This window comes from Sphaeramia orbicularis, chromosome 12, assembly GCF_902148855.1.
Source record: "Sphaeramia orbicularis chromosome 12, fSphaOr1.1, whole genome shotgun sequence".
NCBI lineage: Eukaryota > Metazoa > Chordata > Actinopteri > Kurtiformes > Apogonidae > Sphaeramia > Sphaeramia orbicularis.
This window is the reverse complement of record NC_043968.1, coordinates 77,170,378-77,190,407: the sequence shown is the minus strand read 5'-3', so window position 1 is coordinate 77,190,407 and position 20,030 is coordinate 77,170,378. Positions and strand designations below refer to the sequence as shown.

At 38.8% G+C, this 20,030-nt stretch overlaps 1 protein-coding gene across 1 annotated transcript in view; it reads right to left on the bottom strand.

Moving 5' to 3' along the window:
• The window catches only part of unc5cb (unc-5 netrin receptor Cb), a 419,315-nt gene that overhangs the window by 72,830 nt on the left and 326,455 nt on the right, over positions 1-20,030 (bottom strand). The window contains exons 5-7 of the mRNA XM_030151091.1: positions 9,939-10,119; positions 926-1,093; positions 471-635 (exon numbers count right to left, since the gene is read on the bottom strand). Of these exons, the coding sequence (XP_030006951.1) occupies positions 471-635; positions 926-1,093; positions 9,939-10,119 (514 nt within the window). The remainder of the gene's footprint in view (positions 1-470; positions 636-925; positions 1,094-9,938; positions 10,120-20,030) is intronic.

Here is a 20,030-nt window from a genome sequence, read left to right as displayed (position 1 = left end):
AGAAAATCACCCTGACATGAGAATGTGATGGCAGCAGCTTGGCCGTTACGACTCCCTTATGTAATTACATTATAATCACTTATTATTATTTAAATAGAACTCCCCAAAGCTCAGCCCCTGACATGGATAATTACTTAGAATGTATCTGGTATGGCCGAACATCTTTTTAAATGGGACTATGAAAAGATGTTTAGGAGTTTGTGTTATTCCGATGCTTCTGAGCTGTTGTTGCGTCTGTGCAAATACGGAAAAAAGGAGTACGTGACAAAGGTAGAGGGCGAGTTGTGTTAGCGTGTCTTCCTGTTTATGCATGAGGCGGAGTGAGTGAGAGACAGGGTGAAAGTGTCATGAGCGGATGTGAAACACAGTGTACCGAAGAAAGAGGAGCGTGAAGGCCACGGTCAAAAGGTGAGGACATTTTGTTCGTCTGCAGGCCAGAGGGAGTAGCAGAGCGTTAGTCAGGTACTCACTCTGCATGCACAGCCCATCGGTGCAGTTCTTGGACTGGAGCACCATGCCCTCACAGTCCTTTCCCCCGTTTTTGGGTGCTGGGGCGTTGCATTCTCTCCTTCTCCAGTGGGTGCACTCTGTCCCACAGGTGGACCACTTACTCCACTCTGTCCACAGGCCATCCACTACCACACAACAGACAGGATAAATGGAGGTACAGTGAACAAATGTGGAAAATGACACCGATGAAGACAAACAAAAGCATGTGTGGGTGAGTGGTTTTTTTTGCGCGATTCAGACAGCAAGGGATATGTGGGAGAGATGTGCACACACACACACATATATAAGGGTGGAGGTACAAAAACAGTGAAATATGCAAACACACAGTTGCATCATATTTTATGTATTCAGTTTTTGTGCACCTAAACCTTTTCCACCCACTCGTATGGGGGTGTATTGTAATCGTATGCCATACCTGGGCAGAGAGGATTACATGCCAGCTTCTGGATGCCTTGCCCTTCACAGATTGCACCGCCATTGAGCGGCGCCGGGTTGGTGCAGCTGCGTGTGCGTTTCTGGTAACCACGACCGCAGCGGCTGTTGCACACCGACCACTCCGTCCACGTAGACCAGCCGCCGTTCACTGAAAGGAGGAAATAGACGGTAGTGACAGATGTTAACATTTCACTCACACTGTTCTCTGTTAAAGCAGTGATATTCAGCTTTTTTTTGTTTTTAATATTTAAAACTCTTTTTATTGAATTTAGAACAATGACAATATAAAAAAAGTCATATATAGTATCCAATATATATGTGATGTGAGAACAAGAACACTACAGCTAAGTAATATAACTGATAAAGCTAATGTAACTAATATAGCTAATATAACTAATATAACTAATATAGCTAATAAAACTAATAAAGCTAATGTAACTAATATAGCTAATATAACTAATATAACTAATATAGCTAATATAACTAATATAGCTAATGTAACTAATATAACTAATATAGCTAATATAACTAATAAAGCTAATGTAACTAATATAGCTAATATAACTAATATAACTAATATAGCTAATAAAGCTAATGTAACTAATATAGCTAATATAACTAATAAAGCTAATGTAACTAATATAGCTAATATAACTAATATAACTAATAGAGCTAATATAACTAATATAGCTAATGTAACTAATATAACTAATATAGCTAATATAACTAATAAAGCTAATGTAACTAATATAGCTAATATAGCTAATATAACTAATATAGCTAATATAACTAATATAGCTAATGTAACTAATATAACTAATATAGCTAATATAACTAATAAAGCTAATGTAACTAATATAGCTAATATAACTAATATAACTAATATAGCTAATATAACTAATAAAGCTAATGTAACTAATATAGCTAATATAACTAATAAAGCTAATGTAACTAATATAGCTAATATAACTAATAAAGCTAATGTAACTAATATAGCTAATATAGCTAATATAACTAATATAGCTAATATAACTAATATAACTAATATAGCTAATATAACTAATAAAGCTAATGTAACTAATATAGCTAATATAACTAATATAACTAATATAGCTAATATAACTAATAAAGCTAATGTAACTAATATAGCTAATATAACTAATAAAGCTAATGTAACTAATATAGCTAATATAACTAATATAACTAATATAGCTAATATAACTAATAAAGCTAATGTAACTAATATAGCTAATATAACTAATATAACTAATATAGCTAATATAACTAATATAGCTAATGTAACTAATATAACTAATATAGCTAATATAACTAATAAAGCTAATGTAACTAATATAGCTAATATAACTAATATAACTAATATAGCTAATAAAGCTAATGTAACTAATATAGCTAATATAACTAATAAAGCTAATGTAACTAATATAGCTAATATAACTAATATAACTAATAGAGCTAATATAACTAATATAGCTAATGTAACTAATATAACTAATATAGCTAATATAACTAATAAAGCTAATGTAACTAATATAGCTAATATAGCTAATATAACTAATATAGCTAATATAACTAATATAGCTAATGTAACTAATATAACTAATATAGCTAATATAACTAATAAAGCTAATATAACTAATAAAGCTAATGTAACTAATATAGCTAATATAACTAACATAGCTAATATAGCTAATATAACTAATAAAGCTAATGTAACTAATATAGCTAATATAACTAATAAAGCTAATGTAACTAATATAGCTAATATAACTAATATAGCTAATATAGCTAATATAACTAATATAGCTAATGTAACTAATATAACTAATATAACTAATATAGCTAATATAGCTAATGTAACTAATATAATGAATATAGCTAGTATAAATAATATACCTAATATTGCTAATATAACTAATAAAGCTAATGCAACTAATATAGCAATATAACTAATATAGCTAATATAACTAATATAGCTAATGTAACTAATATAATGAATATAGCTAGTATAAATAATATACCTAATATTGCTAATATAACTAATAAAGCTAATGCAACTAATATAGCTAATATAACTAATATAACTAATATAGCTAATATAGCTAATATAACTAATATAGTTGATATAACAAATATAGCTAATATAACTAATATAACTAATACAATTAATATAACTAATATAGCTCATATAACTAATATAAATAATATAATTAATATAACTAATATAGCTAATATAACTAATATAACTAATATAGTTGATATAACAAATATAGCTAATATAACTAATATAACTATTATAACTACTATAACTAATATAGCCTAGCTCTGTCTCTGTCTCCATTTCCTGTACCAGTTTCTCCAAACCTCTGAGAACCCACGATTCATTCACGAAGAGGGGTACAAACAGAGGGGGGAGGGACAAATGACAGTTGAGTTTGATAGACATATCACCTTTCAATCATTTCAATGGGCCAGCTAAAATTATTGGATGGTGTTTTTTCAGTCCTGTCCGTTCCACAGGTGACTACATTTTTTTTTAAATTTTTGTGCTAGAGCATTTAATTAATTGGTTTTAATCAGGGTGTGAAGGAGATTTAAAGCAATATAGTAAAAAATGCTCCAGGAAAACATCTCCTACCACACCTTTAAGTGTGACTTCTCTGTAGAATCTGTAGCATCTCCAACACTGTGACGCCTACAGTTATGTTGTTGTTGTTTGTGTCTGCTTTGACCCTGAACTCTCTGAATGTTCCTTTACTATGCAGCCAGACACTAAACTCTGCTCAGATTGCTTCATTTTCCATTCACTGATTCCTCCTAATGCCTCTCTTCCCTCTCTCATCCATCTCTGTCACTGACTAAATCCAGTGCAGACTGACACCAGGGCTTGTGGCTGAGAACAAGTCTGTGGCATTTGGATGGTGGAACTGGGCCCTTGGAGCTTCCCACTTTCAAATATGACAGGCATAAGAGTGAAGCCCAAAATATTGGACTCCAGGGGACGACTGCCAAAGCCCCACAGTTCTTTACTGTCTGCTTTGTCTCCTCTGTGGACTGTGGCTTTATTTCTTCTTTATCACTCAGTCTCTTTCATTTTTTTTTTTCTAAGTGTCTCTGTCCTCAGTCCTGTGGGTCTACCTTTGTCATGTGTCTCTGTCCCTCAGATCCGATCAGTGTCGTGGTTCTGTCCTCTGTAGACTCGTAACCTGTCCCCCTGCTGACACTATAATGTGGACAGAACCATCACACATGGGCCTATCCGGGTCCAGGACAAGGACAGGGGACCAGTTACCCAGGATACGTCCACACAAGGGATGCAAATTATCGATTAATCCATTAATCATTAGTTGACTGACCTTATCAACTGATTAACGATTAATTGATAAGCAGCAATTTTCCTGAGAACATGAATTTCTCTTTTCATAGGGTCTATAACAGTAAAAGCTAAATGCTGTTTATATAATTCATGAAAAAAATTATGTAATTTCCCTTAATGACTGATTGATTGAACCATTGGATACAGTACAGACAATGACATTTATGGAGTAGAACTAAAGAAATTCAGCAGAGAAATTCAATAAAATAAATGGATCTGAAGAGGGGCAGTTTTGAAGAAATGGGCATTTCTGACCCCCCCCGCCCCCCAGCTATTTTCCTGTGGGGTGACTGACATACCTTATATACTGTGTCCCGGATCAGGAGCCTGGAGGATGTTTTAACTTCTGTCTCATCGACCAGATAGTCCAGATGACCGTGGATTAGACCAGCCTCCAGGGAAAACGCACGTATTTGGGTGGGGGTGCAGTTTCACTCCACCATGTTACTACAGCTTGTTTGTAACAGGTAGAAGTTGTTATACTATGTAATTTACATTGTCCCTATCAAATACATATATACTCCATATTAGGGATGTAAACAATTAATCGATAATCAGTTAATTGTTGATAAGAATTTGCTCGATTAAATTATTAATTGTCGGTTAATTGCCCTTTTTTGGAATTTGTGGTGTCAACAGTAGGGGGCGCCACTGCCCGGTCTAGGCTTCATCGCTGATTATTGGCCTGACTGGGATAGCCGGTCATTGAACCAGATCATGGCGTTGATGAGTCAGAATGTCTTTATGGACATGGTGGAGCCAAACAGACCAGCACGTCTATCTGTGGGAGCGGTGCACCCCCGCCTAAATACACACATAAATGCGGGATCAAGATCGGGATCGGATCGGAATGTTTTCCCTGGAGGTTGGTCTAGTCCACAGTCATCTGGACTATCTGAGACAGAAGTTAAAAACATCCTCCAGGCTCTTGATCTGGGACACAGGTATGGCCCACATTATGTCACCCCAGTGGCCATGGGAAAATAGTGGCAGGGTGGGGTGGGCTATTGAAAGAGAAATTCAGGTTCTCAGGAAAATCACAACTCATCAATTAATTGTTAATCAATCGATAAGGTCAACCAACTAATGATTAATGGATTAATCGATAATTTGCATCCCTACCCCATATATGACCACAGTACTGTGGACACAAGAGGACAATGAGTTCATGGAACAGTGTCCATGATTGGATCTGGGACAACAACAAGTGTTTACTGCTCATTGGCATAGGACAAATGCTAACATCTGACTGGCTCTGTGGAAAGAGACACACCCATTTTTGTGGAGCAGTACTGTGGCAGTAGACATTGCCTTTTATTTTATTTTATTTCATTTTTTTGCCAGTTTGTGCTCCCATTTCCAGCATCATTATATGTTGTGCTGGAAACCACTGGGTTAAAAACACAATGTCCTGTCCTTTTTGCTTTTTCATGGCTGGTGTCCAACCCCCAACCCCCAGCCTCCCCAATTCCCATTCTCAAATAGCACATGATTGTACATAAATGTGCGTGTGCTCCACTTTGCAAATAAAAGGACATAAAGGAAGCGAGGACAGCATAAACAGATGCCGTGGCTCGTCGTACTTCCTCTGCCAAGCATGAGCTCACATCAAAGCACTTATTTGACACTTAGTTCTAAAAGAGTGCCTTCATGACAGGAAGCCTCGCAGAGCCACCGACCCTCGTCTCTGAAATCTGCTTTCTTGGATTTTCATTTTGCATTTCCACATCACCATTACATCCTCCACATGTCCCCTGATGTCCCCTGATGTCCCCTGGCCTCCATGTGTTCATACAGTGTAGCTGTAGTCTAAACGGATCAACTGAAGGGTTACTAACAAAAACCACACCTTCCAAAGCAGGACAGCTGTGATAGAGAAACTCATAATGCAGGTATTTACATCTGAACAGCTGCAACGCCTCTTCCTGAAGCTAGAACAGTGTTTCTCTGTGGGGGTGGTACCATCCCCCAGGTGGCACTGGGACACCATCAAGGGGCGTTTGGAACGAGAAAGCTGAGAGGGGGGCGCTGATATCGAAATGGGGGGCGTTAGTCTGTATAAGTATCAATATCAAGCAGCATGTTATATCAATGGTAAATTACTGTGCCCCCCCCCCAATAAGGTACGTCGTGGAAATTATTAAGCTACCCCCCCCCCCCCTTTTTTTTTTTTGTGGTAATGTCCGTCGGGGGGATGGATGCAACAAGGAGGATAATGATGAGGTAAGGGGGTGTGACCTATGAAGCGCTTTAACCTCCTTGCAATTTTTTTTTTGGGGGGGGGGTGGTGGTGGAAAAATTTACTTTTTATATTTTATACTTTTATATTTTATACTGTTAGTACATCTTCTTTTAATGCTGAGTCATTATTCATTATGTGTGATGTTTACCACTCTGTAACACCCCCGACCCAGGAATGGAGTTCTTTCTTGCCTTGAGTTAAAACCCAAACACCTAATTGTCTGAATGTGTAGATAGAGGATGGCAAGGTTAGAGTGAAGAGGTCATCATGACCTCTTCACGGAGCAGAGAAGGAGTAGTATGGAGTGGTACGATGTACAGGGGTTGGACAAAATAATGGAAACACCTTCACCTCAAGATGATAATGCCCCAATCCATACAGCTAGAATTGTTAAAGAATGGCATGAGGAACATTCTAATGAAGTTGAGCATCTCGTATGGCTGGCACAGTCCCCAGACCTCAACATTATTGAGCATTTATGGTCAGTTTTAGACATTCAAGTAAGACGTCGATTTCCACCGCCATCGTCTCTAAAAGAGTTGGAGGGTATTCTAACTGAAGAATGGCTTAAAATTCCTTTGGAAACAATTCACAAGTTGTATGAATCAATACCTCGGAGAATTGAGGCTGTAATTGCCGCAAAAGGCGGACCTACACCATATTAAATTATATTTTGTTGATGTTTTAAGGTGTTTCTATTATTTTGTCCAACCCCTGTACGTAAGGAATGACATCATAGTTTGAGGGGGTTGGATTTGGTTCTATATAATCTTTAGTTTTCTCTTGTTTAATCAGACTTCACTTACACATTACAGAGGTTCTCTGTGACTGACTTCTCAATAAATGCATTTATTTATTTTAACTCTAACTTTCTCTCCTCCTCTTTGTGTGTGGGTTATCAGTTGAACATTTCCACAACAGGGGGCAGGCGGCAGGATGCTCATGGTAATGTAAAGGGGCCTTTGTTCAAAAAAGGTTGAGAACAACTGAGCTACAAAATGCATTTCCCACAAAGCACCATCCAACAAATGTTTATTCTATGCACAGTCTCTTGTACGTGCTGTTGTAACGTGGAAGTTGTAAAGACTCAGTTTTCCGAAACACTTCATCAGAAGCTCTATCAAGCATAGGATGAACTGCTGGCCTGAGTTAAATGATCTATCAAACAGAAAAACAATGTCTGAAGTTCCGAAGGTCGTCTTATTCCTGTATCCTTCAGTCAGTCATGTTGGCCAATGTTCGGAGACAGAGGGTGAGTCTCCTTGAACAGGAGGGTCTTCAAGAACGGCTCAGCCACATCAGCACCTCGCTCACACCTCCAACAATCACATATCTACTGTTAACTGCATGCCTTTCAGCAGGAACAAAACAGGTAAATGTTACACTTTTCCACAGAAAAAGAAGGGATGTGCTTCACGCAGAGTAACTTTAAAAATGGTTTTCCTCTAACATGAAGGAACATCTTTAAACTAATCTCTTGTTTTGCCAATTAAGGTGATGGCTTTGTGTAACACTGAGCCCGTTTACATGACCATTAAAGTCTGATAATTGTCATAATCAGATGTGAGGTGTTTACATGCACTTCACAGAATTGGAAAAACCCTGGTTGACATGTTTGAGTCCATTATTAGATTTCTTTCAGAGTACGTACGTACATTATGACATAAGACGTACACTTCCTGTTATTTTCAAAACATCCGGTCTTGTGTTGTTGCCCATGGCAACGCCTACGGTGTCAGCGTTAGCTGTCCTAATGGTGGAGGAGCTAATAGTTTAGTTCTGCTGCTATAGGCTTAGACTAGGAGACGCCATGATACACTGACCTCCTACGTGCTCCTCCTCCTGTCTGTCCTCCTATTTCCTCCTCCTGTCTGTCCTCCTGCTGTCTGACCTCCTCTCTGCTCCTCCTCCTGCCTGTCCTCCTCCTGTCTGTCCTCCTCTCTCCTCCTCTTCTTCTCTGTCCTCCTCTCTACTCCTCCTCCTGTCTGTCCTCCTCTCTCCTCCTCTTCTTCTCTGTCCTCCTCTCTACTCCTCCTCCTGTCTGTCCTCCTCTCTCCTCCTCTTCTTCTCTGTCCTCCTCTCTACTCCTCCTCCTGTCTGTCCTCCTCTCTCCTCTTCTTCTCTGTCCTCCTCTCTACTCCTCTTCCTACCTGCCCTCCTCTCTGCTCCTCTTATTGTCTGACCTCCTCTCTCCTCCTCTTCTCCTCTATCCACACCCCAGTAAATCCATGTTACTGACTCTCCTTCTTCCCTGGAGTTTCTGTTCTTTTCCTCCTCTCAGGTTTTTCCTCGATCATCTCTGGACCTCCTGCTGTGCTCCTGCATTTCTCCTCCTCCTCCATCATCATTATTCATTTTATCTATATAGTTGTGATAGTGTTTATTATACAGTTCCATACATGCTAGAGGTTTATAGTATTGGTACTAACAGCTGCAGTAGTAGTATATCCATCGGTAGTACTTGTATTTGGATTAGTAGTATTAACAGTTATGGGTATTTTGCCGCGTTTCCACTACATGGAACCAGCTTGACTCGGCTCAGCTCGGCTCGACTCAGTATTCCTGGAGACTGTTTCCATTACAGGATACTACCCACTTTACAGTACCTGGACGTCACAGCGATGCGGCGTGTTATTTCCATGTCGTCTGCTCAGAGAGTTGCTGATAAACTCACTCTTTGTGTGTTGTCCCATCTGAATTTTTACGTCGGCCACCAAAGACTGAATCTCCTCGACCGACCATGGTGTAGTTTTGGGCTGTTATCATGTGGATTAATGTACCGCTATATGTACTGTCCACTTCCGCATCTGTCTTTTGTAAAACGGCGGGTCACAGAGAAAACTGTCTGACCAATCACTGGTCTGCAGTGTTATACATCACGGTTTAGTATTGCTGATACCAAAAAACTAGTACCAGGTACCAGATTCCAGGTCCTTTTTCGCAATGGAAACACAAAAAGGCCGAGCTGAGCCGAGTTGAGCTGGTATCACGCAGTGGAAACGCAGCATTTGTACTCATTATTGGTAATTATACTGCAGTAAAAGCAGTTATAGTTCAGTTTGCTGTGCATCCATGTGCCCCCCGCTCTTTTTAACCTTATAACTGCTCATGTCAGGGGTCCATCCTCCTGAGTCGGGGTCTGCTCCAGGTTTCTGTCCGTCAAAGTTAGTTCTTCTTTACCAGCTCATAATAATATTATACAATGACGTAGAAATGACAGAAAAATGGTTCAGGAACAATCTTTTATGCACAGATGTGTCATAATTCATAGATACAGTATGGATGGTCTGAGATGGTTTGTCTATTTTAACAGCGAGTCCCCAGAAAAGTGCAGGTGTTGATTAAAATGCAGATTACCATAAACGATAACTGTGGCGGTGGTGCTGCGTCTCTTGGCCACAATGTTTTTTGCCACACAGGTGTAGTTGGCGGTGTCGGACAGGCGGGCCTGTTTGATGATGAGGTTGTGGTCGATGGTGATGTAGAAATTTCTGTCATCTGCAGGATCTATAACATCCTCATTCTTCAACCACTCCACCTAAGAGAACAACACAGAGAGGCAGAAAAAATAAAACCTGTGAGAAGACTGAAAAGGAATTCTAACAGATGATTTCAGAGCCCATATCAGACAGGTAGACCTCATTAAATTGGATGGGAAAAAGTCTCCGCACACTGTTTAAACAGCTCTAGTGTTTCTTGTCTCTGCCTAACCTCTCAAATAGCAGTGAGTGCTGGGATTAAAGCACAACTGTTTCTGTCTCTAAGGTCCTGCCATAAAAGTCAATAGCTATTATGCTCTTTTTATTCTCCCTTAAGAACAAAGCATCACAATATCAGAAGCGCCGTCTGACAGCGGAGAACAGAAAACTCCACAATTCCTGAAGCTGAGAGGTTCTATGACCTTTTCTTATGAGTTTCATTTTTCTAAATGATACAGATATTGAACTCCTGGCGCTATCACAGAACAGGGGAGCATTTAGAGCCTTTATTTGGTTGTAAATCACGAAAATCCTGTTTCTCTTCACAGGGTTTAAAGCTGTGCTGTTTTGCCACCTCACACTCTGAAGCCACTTTGACGCAACATTTTTTCTAGGTCTCTGGATTTCTTCAAAGAAGCTGAAGGAGGAGGAGGAGGAGGGGGAAGGGCCTGGCAAACAGCTAACTTCCTGTGCATTGTGATATACCATGAGGAGCAGCGATAAGGTGTGAGAGATAAGACGACAGAGCGATACAGGCTGTGATAAGAGGGATGTTTATACAGCATCTTTCTCATGAGAGATCAAGAACACCCCTAAAAAACTGGGGCAACAACCTGATATGGAACCGGTTGAGACAAAATAATGTGTGTTGCTGTAAGAAACAACACAGAAACTGCAGGTGGTGCAGCAGAAATGTCTTCTACAAAGGCTACTGTTGTAATACCAGCATTGTTAGGAGTTCTTTAACGGAGCAGATGCACCGATTATGACGTACGGGGTTCCATGCATGGCCGACCACACCGCTATCTGTGTTTGTGTGAGATGAGAGACATGAAAAACACCCACAGCATCACAACTCAACAAAGGCACCCTCTGTTATCCAGTGGGAAAACTACAAGAAGAAATGATGTGTTTATTTCGGCTAAAATTTACTTAGGGGGTCAAATGAGTGGCCATTTTTGTCAAAAAAAAAAAAAAAAGTTGTAAGAAATACATAGAATGGTGTTGAAATAATGCTAATCCATTTGTGCACAGACTACTGATATTATTTGACAGTGGAAGCTATATTTTCAGAAATATTGGATTTTCAATAGCACATGTATGTGAAAACTTTTGCTGGTGGACGGACGTGACATTACCCATGATGATCTGGTCAGTACCAGTACTTTATTAGTAATAAACTTATATACTTACTATTGCTAATTCTCCTCTTATTCATAAATGTTAGTATTGTGGATCTAAAACAATAACAGCTGACACAAAAACACAAAATGTGTCAGTAGACGGATGTGACATGGTTGTTGTGGATCCCATCATACTGATGCTCGGCAGCCATGTCACCGTTTACACAAATGATCCCTGTGCAAAAACTAGGATCAGAATTATTTATTGTATAGTTTATCATCATACTAAAGAGTAAATAACAATATAGAATTGTTATTTCTTTGTAAAAATGCTTATTATTAGAAAACTGTTGATTTAAAAAGTGACGTGTGACATTCTTAATGTATGTATTGGCGTAACATAAGCAGGATGGATCAGCACCATACTCCATATTGCAACCTGTAAAAATAAAACGTGATATGTAGGATAGATTCTGGTAAGAAAAACTGGGGAATCTTAAAGAATAGAATATTTGTTTTTCAGGTAAATTCAGTTCAAATATAACTTGGCCATTTGTGACATGAAAATATAGCATTAATTGTGATGAAATTGGACATTTTTGACCTGAAAACATAGTTCATATGAACATCAACATGTTGCAACAGAAGTGAAATCCTGTAAATTTGTATAACTTGCATTTACCAACACAAAGTTCCTTTGGGGATTCACTTCTATTGATTTCTTATGCACAAAGACAGAAATAAGACCTCTAAGCAAATTTTAGCCGATTTAAATTTCAATTATTATTTTTTATTTGAATTTTTATATTTTTTTTTACATTTTGTATTTTTATTTATTTATCTTTTATTTTTTTTTACATTTATTATTTATATTTCCTGCATTCAGTGTTAATTGTGTGATGAATAACATACAATTAAGAAGGTAGCTGACAAACCCGAAGCAAAACAAAAACCACAATTTAAGCAAAGATTTACAGTAAATCTCATGATGTGCTGTATATTCGCGGCTGATTTAATGCTTTTCCCTCTGGCATGCATCAGCTGAATCACTTGCGAGGAGCCAAGGAGGATAGGATTCCCTTCAGCAGCTGTCTCCTCGCTGAAATTAAACCTCTCTTTCACACAGGCACAATGCAATAAAGCGCAGCATTACATAAGCTGTCGTACATAGGTGGATGCATTACACTTATCACTCAGTATCTCTTCACTCCTCGAGATGAGCAACTGTTAGGGCTGTCGCAATATTGAAATATGACTGTCATGTAAATAAGAGCAATTAACGATATTATTGTCTGTTCAGTTTGTAAGTGCGCAGGTTTTTACATGAAGCACTGGCAGTTACATTTCATTTATTGCTTAACATGAACGGGCACTGGGAGCTGCATTAATTTACTCAAGGCTTCAATAGTGTTTTCATCAGTATTATTAACATACACAGGTTAAATTTACGGCCTCAGCATCGTTTATTTAGCCAGCGAGAGAAAATTCTTAAAAAAATAAATAAATATGCACGAATCTCTGGAATCTTGAAGTTCAGTAATTCTATTGCTGTCTCTTTTCCGTTACCGTTACTTCCGTTGCTTTTGTGGTATACCAGATTACACATGTCACAGAATGGATGTCTCTGATTGGTCCATGTGATCCACTTTTCCACCAATAGAAATGCGGCAATTTGTTTTCGTTCATGGAAGCACTTCCTGTTTGCAATAAATTCCCTAATGTTACATTCCAAAGTGCTGGAAGATGGGAAGTTTCCAATGTCCAACTCGGTTAAATGCATTGAAACGCCTGTCCAAGCAGGAGGTCCTTGTTGCAAAGTGGGGCCAGTTTGAAGTACCCTGACCTCACTGCAAACTACAATGTGACGTCAACACAACAATAGTGGCGCACAGTATGCAAGTTCGCCATGTAAAAAAACTTCGGTGTATAATTGTCTCATTCTTCTTTTCATTTCTTCCATCTCATTTGCATATATAAGAACACTGGACTGTCCACAGTCCAAATGCTTCTTCAGTAACAAAGCAAATAGGAGCTTAGATCTGGGATCTCTGTGTTTGTTGTTTATGTTAAACATAGATCGCCTGGAATACTTTGAGGTGGGATGTAGTTAACTCCAACTGAGATATATTCTACCCAGAGGTTGCGTTAACCGAAAATATTCTGTCATTGACGGATTTTTTTTTTTTTTAATGACGGAAAATTCTGAAGGCCGTCCATCATTTTGACAGATTAAAATACTGAGGATAATCTACCAAACAAAGTTTTCACACAACACTGTGAACTGAACCTGCTCACAGGATCGCTGGTCTGTCTGTCTCTTAACAAGGCATCAAACATTCCATAACAGCATCCTACCTGTACAGAACCAACAGCACCACTGTTCACAACTACGCTGAATACAACAGCGGTACTTCAGTCACATGACTCACTGTTAGTCCACCTGTAGTAGACCCCCTGTCCAGTTGATGGTCAGTGTGCATATTAATCAGTCAGTATCAAGTCTTGTGTTGTTGTTTAGCTGACTTTAGCCAAAATTAGACGCTTCTTTGCTAGCGCAAAATGTGAAGACAGCTGAGTCTCCTCAGTTATTTTAAAAAGCCCAGTAAATGTGATGGCATTGATAAACGCGGTGAAAAAAGAGGGACTGATGCAGTGAAGAATGATGAACAAGCAAGAAATACGCCAGTTCTGATGGCATTTGGTGTGCTATATGTGCACATTTTCTACCTTTCATTCGTTATTTGATGGCATGTCAATTTGTGCCCAGATGTGTGGTTCACAGAACCTGAACCCTAACCCTCAGTACATGGGATTTGACACTGCGTGAACAAACACAAGGAAAGCTTAGAATGTCTACAGATAACACACCAATTAAAAGTGGCGTATATAATTATGCGAGTCGTGATATCACGTTGGTTTATCAGCCAGCAGCAACTACAGCTGCTGCATCATTGAGATGTTTTTGAACATTAAATACTGCTAAATATATCTCATTATCAGTAAAAAATAAAAATTTGAAATGGCAGATAATAATATGTTATGACGGAATTTTTATGACCCTGTCCGTCAAAATGATGGACAATAAAAATGTCTAGTGCAACCTCGGATTCTACCTCCCAGCACTCTGCAATGCAGCATTAGAAGCCCGTTTTTGTCATCTCTACCTGCACCAAACGCACACCAAACGTAACGACACAATCGCCAAAAAATTCAGTTTGCATTGTGTCTCATAACTTTGGTTCTTCATGTGCTTTAACACTATTGACTTCACAGTATTAGTCTGACATCTGCACTAAACACACATTCAAATGCAGTATGAGCGAGTCTCCGTCTGCTGCCACCAACGCATCCAGGGACCCTCTAGAGTTAATGGATGATTCGCTTCATTTTTACAAAAAATAGATGGATTTAGCCAAAATTAGGCCGTGACAAGGTAAGAGAACAAAATATTGATAATTAGCACAGCTTTGGGCAAGATGTGCACCATTTTTTTGGCAGTGCTTTTCAAAAATTAACCGTGCAAATCACAGGTGCACGGCTTGCTGCCTAATACGGTGGTCTTGTAACAAGAGCTAGTGTTAGAATCTTGTGTGTGTGTGTGTGTGTTTCAGGGTAGAACTGGTCCAGGTGCAGCTGACTAGTAATTGTCTTAGCTGCTCATCATCAGGCAATCAGAGGGGAGGGTTTATCTGCACCTCTAAACTACGCTCTTCATTAGACCGTTTCAGCAACCTCCGCGGTATCTATCGTCTGACTTCAAGCCTTTTAAGTACAGTTCGGAATCCTAACCTCTGTCTGCGTTCTTCTCAGATCCGACTGCGTAGCCAACCCGTCTTGTCCCGTGCCATCTCCACTACTTGACCACAGTCCGGAGCCTCAACCCTGAAGACCTCTCTAGTTTTTTTGTTCTGTAGTACTGTGGTCTTTAAGTCCTGTTTTTTCCCCTGAAGACTTTTTCCCTTTTTGCCCAGAAGTCATTAAAAGGGTGTAACTGACCTCTGAGTTTTGTTTCTGCATCTTTGGATCCAGTTAATCATATTTAGACTCAACACTTAGTCATCTATGAAGGGAGATAGATGACTAACTACAAACTACAGTGAGTTTGTGCACAGAGGCGCCACTACCAATTATGGGCCCCATGAAAGCTAAATGTTGTGGTCCCTTTCATCAAATTCAAAATGTTAACGACCTGTCAGAGTGTATGTGTGTGTGTGTGTGTGTGTGGGGGGGTATGGTCCAAACCATAACATCCCTTACGCTTGAAAACAAAGCTGAAACTTAACATGCTTTCAACGTCCGATTCCCGACTTACACAGCGGATCTTGCATGAAATTTTCATAACTTCTAACCTTTACCCACTGGACCCCCTCCACTGCTCTATGAGCCCCCCCACAAATGCTGGGCCCCATGAATTAGTCATGTTTACCCCCCCCTTATCGGCGTGCCAGTTTGTGCATACCACTACACCAGAGACCAGTAAAGCTACATGTTCATCCTCAAATTTACTTCAGACTTCCTTTATTATCATTCAATAAAAGCACCATCAGTACCTTATTAAACGAAATGTCGGTGCTTGGCTCACCACAGTGTCAGTATATATAAAAAAATAAATAAATAAAAACACACCTCGCGAAAGATAAAAGTAGCCTAAAATACTATAAACATCTTAAATATATATATGTATATGTATAAAAATTTAAAAGACTAGACGACTAAAAGACTAAAAACTAAAGTGCATAGTGCAATAAAGTGCTTCAAATTACTGCACTAATGGGGCAGCAGCAGGTTTGGAACAGGTCCTTATTTTCTTCGGCTGTTCAACAGTCTTATGGCCAGGGGGAAGAAACTGTCTCTGAATCTGGAGGTTCTGCAACGGATGCTGCAGAACCTCCTGCCCGAAGTCAGCAGTGTGAACAGTCCATGGTGTGGGTGTGAGGGGTCGGAGGAGATGTCGGAGGAGATTTAACAGCAAAAATACTCAACTTTAAACTGTGTCATGATGTGCATCCATGCATAAAGGCTACTGGGTGTTTTAGTGTTGCCACCAACATATATTATCAACAGCAAAAATGAATATGCAACTAGAAAAGCACTTGGAGAGCGCAGACCCCCCCTCCCCCCTGATTACCATCAAAATTTTATCATTTGTTCCTTGTGCCAGTATCAACATTTCCTGAAAATTTCATCCAAATCCTTCTATAACTTTTTGAGTTATCTTGCTAACAGACAGACAAACAAACAAAAAAGCCTGATGAAGACATAACCTCTGCTGTTCCTTGGTGGAGGTAAATATTACCAACTTAAAAATAAAGATCAACTCTCTGCTAAAAGAATTAAGATTTGACAGTGATATTATTGCCATTTACAGCTGCTTTTGTTCCCTGAATCGAGGCAGTCAAACAAACAAAGATGATGTAAACAAGAGAAAACGTGCCAATGAAGTGATGGGCTTTTGTGACATGATAAATATTTTGTCTCTGAGTGCACAGGGCCATGGGGCTATGTAAAACTTCTGTATTTCAAAGAGAGATTGACACTTGTTTCAAAGAGGTGGTTATCCAATTTTGCAACAATCACAGAGGCTGCCTCTCCAAATGTGCTGCGTTCAGATGTCAAGTGTACTTTTATATGAGAAGGTAATTAAAAATTGAACAAAAGAGCTTAGCTGCACAGATGGAGGTTTGGAGGGAGACAGAGTTGTGGGGAATTGAAAATGGTAGAAAATCATGTCAGAAGTGGGAATGTGTGCGTGAGAAAGTGAGTAATAGTTCACCCATCATTTATTCTGTACTGACTGTAATTAGGGCTCATTACTACAGTTACATTTTAAAAAGGTAAGACAATCTCTACAGCACGTTTATGAAAGGATTTCAACTGATTAAAATGCGGCAGCGGCAGCAGACAAGATCTCATATAGCACTGGTTCAACTTCCAGTCATGCCAACACACTCCAATGTGCACACATGCAAACACACACACACACACACACACACTGCAGCTTGTTAGCGTCTGATTGGCAGCGGAACATCCGGAGAGGTAATTGGCACACTTCTTGTCATTAACGAAGGGAAATTGCCACATGTCAGCTGTCATAAAGAGAGGGAATCTTCCTGTGTGGTTGGAGACAGCCAAGCGACAGAGAGAGCCAAAGAGAAAGATGGAGAGAGGGACAAAGTCAAAAGCCTAGACAGACGAAGAAAGAGAGGAGGAGACGGAAAGACAGCGACACAGGCTGATACAGGACAGCGAGGACACAGGTGAGTAAAAGCTAATCATGCAGAATAATGCTGAGCAAGATGAGGAGAGATCAACGCAATTAGGCGAGGACAGGCGTAAAAGGGAGGTAAAACGAGGACAGGAGGACAGAAGACGAGACAGTGTGAAAGACGTAATAAAAGTGGAACTAAAGACAGAGGTAAACAAAGGCCAGGCAGAATTCTATTATCAGCTGAACTCTAGAAAGGTCACAGATCTGAATATATTGGATGATAGAAAGGACTAAGGACGGGCTGGCAGAGGCAGAGCAGTGGGGGGGTCGATAATATTGATGGGTATGAGTTGAGGCTGACGTGAGTAAATGGAATGATAGCAGAGTTAAAGAAAACTTTACTCCACAGATATATATTCTTCTTCTGTTTAACCCTCCGGTATCTGGGTGCGCCTTTAAGGCACACTTTGCACTTCATGTTGAAAAACTTCATTTTATTTTTCACAATTTAAATAAGGTTAGAATTCAAAAGTTGTTCATTCTTGCATGATCTTTAAAATTCTGGCCACCAACTAAAATTTTCACATTGTAAACAAAAGAAAACAAGAAAAGCACTCGGAGAGCGCAGACCTCTGCCAAGACAGATCTGCCCCCTCTGCCCCCACCCCTCGTGTTTGTTTATTTGTTTGTTTGCAAGATGACTCAAAAAGTTATGGGTGGATTTTCAGGAAATTTTCAGGAAATGTTGATACTGGCACAAGGAAGAAATGATTAAATTTTGGTGGTGATTGGGGGGGGGCCCCACTGATCGGCCTTGGCGGAGGTCAGCGCTGTCTTTTCTAGAAAAGCACTCAGAGAGCACAGACCTCCGCCAAGGCCAATCAGTGGGCCCCCTCCGTCGGCCCCCCCACCCCCTATCCCCACCAAAATTTAATCACTTCTTCCTTGTGCCAGCATCAACATTTCCTGAAAATGTTATGAAAATCCGTCCATAACTTTTTGAGTTATCTTGCTAACAAACAAACAAACACGCATGCACACAAAGCAAAGTGATCACAATACCTCCTGGCGGAAGTAATTACAAGACTAGCATCTGTCTCCCAAGTGTGCCTAAAATGCACTATTTCTTCCATTTGATATGTAGGATTAGGGCTGACCTTGATTTACAAAATTTAAATCAAATTAGAGCAGAAAAATAAATCAATATATAATATTTAATAGTTTGATTTATAGGTGTGCCTTTTTGGCACACTTGGTGACAGATGCTAGAAGTTTTGAACTTTTGACCTAGCGCCAAAAATAATAATGCAAATTAACCAATGTTGGAGTTAATCATTGACATTTGCCAGGCTGCAAAAATCAAATAACATGTGATCCACTTTTTATGTAGTATATTGAAAAAAATATATTTTTTGTGTTTTTTGCATCCAAAAGATGGTTTGTTTACATGACAAACAGGGCATTTAAAGGGTTAAAAAATTTGACAATTATTGAGTATTTGGTATTTTTCTTTACGGCTCAAGTTGATGAAACAGAAAAAAGCGTAAAAGAATTAAAAACAAACTGTATGAAATTTTTTTTTTTACATTATTCCACAAGTGTGCCAAAAAGGCACACTTGGTGCTTAGTAAGGGCCTTGCTGGACGGGATACCGGAGGGTTAAAAAAAATAAATTGTGGATGCGACCTTGGCTTTACAAAGTATCTATGTCCACATGACAACACAAGTATTGGTACAAAGGCTTGTTTGTGTTGGACTTTGGACACTGTGGATAACACTGGACACAGAAGCTTTAACCCTTTAATGCTTGAATTATGAGAACATTAATCAAGAGTTTTTCTTTATTCCTCTTTGGGCATTAAAAAAACAATGTGATGAAATTTTTTTTTTTTTTTTTTCATGAAGCTATTTTTCATGGAGTTGCAAAAATGTCCACCAAGCTGGACACCATGTGCTTAATTTTTGAAGCAAAGAAACATGTATGTACTGATATACCGTGTGCAAACTATGAAATAAAAACATTAAATGCTGCTAATTTGATGTTTTCTCACATTTTAACATACACTACAAACAAAAAGTTATGGATATTTTTAATTTCGGGGCTGTTTTTTTCAGTTGGGATTCTTGCACAACACTTTTTACTTTTTTGTGTGTGAATTGAATTGAAATACATTTTTTTTAAAATGACCAGACATAGTTTTATTTACAAATGGCAAAAATGACCAAAAAAAGACAAAAAAAAAAAAAAAAAAAGAAATATCCTTAACTTTTTGTTTGTAGTGTACTCTAATACTAGTCATTACTCACTTCATGGATATAATATGCCAAAAAAAAAAAAAAAAAAAAAAAAAAAGAAACATCAAAAAAACTTGTTGTTAATTACAGTCTACTAACAATAACAAGGAATTGATTTACACTC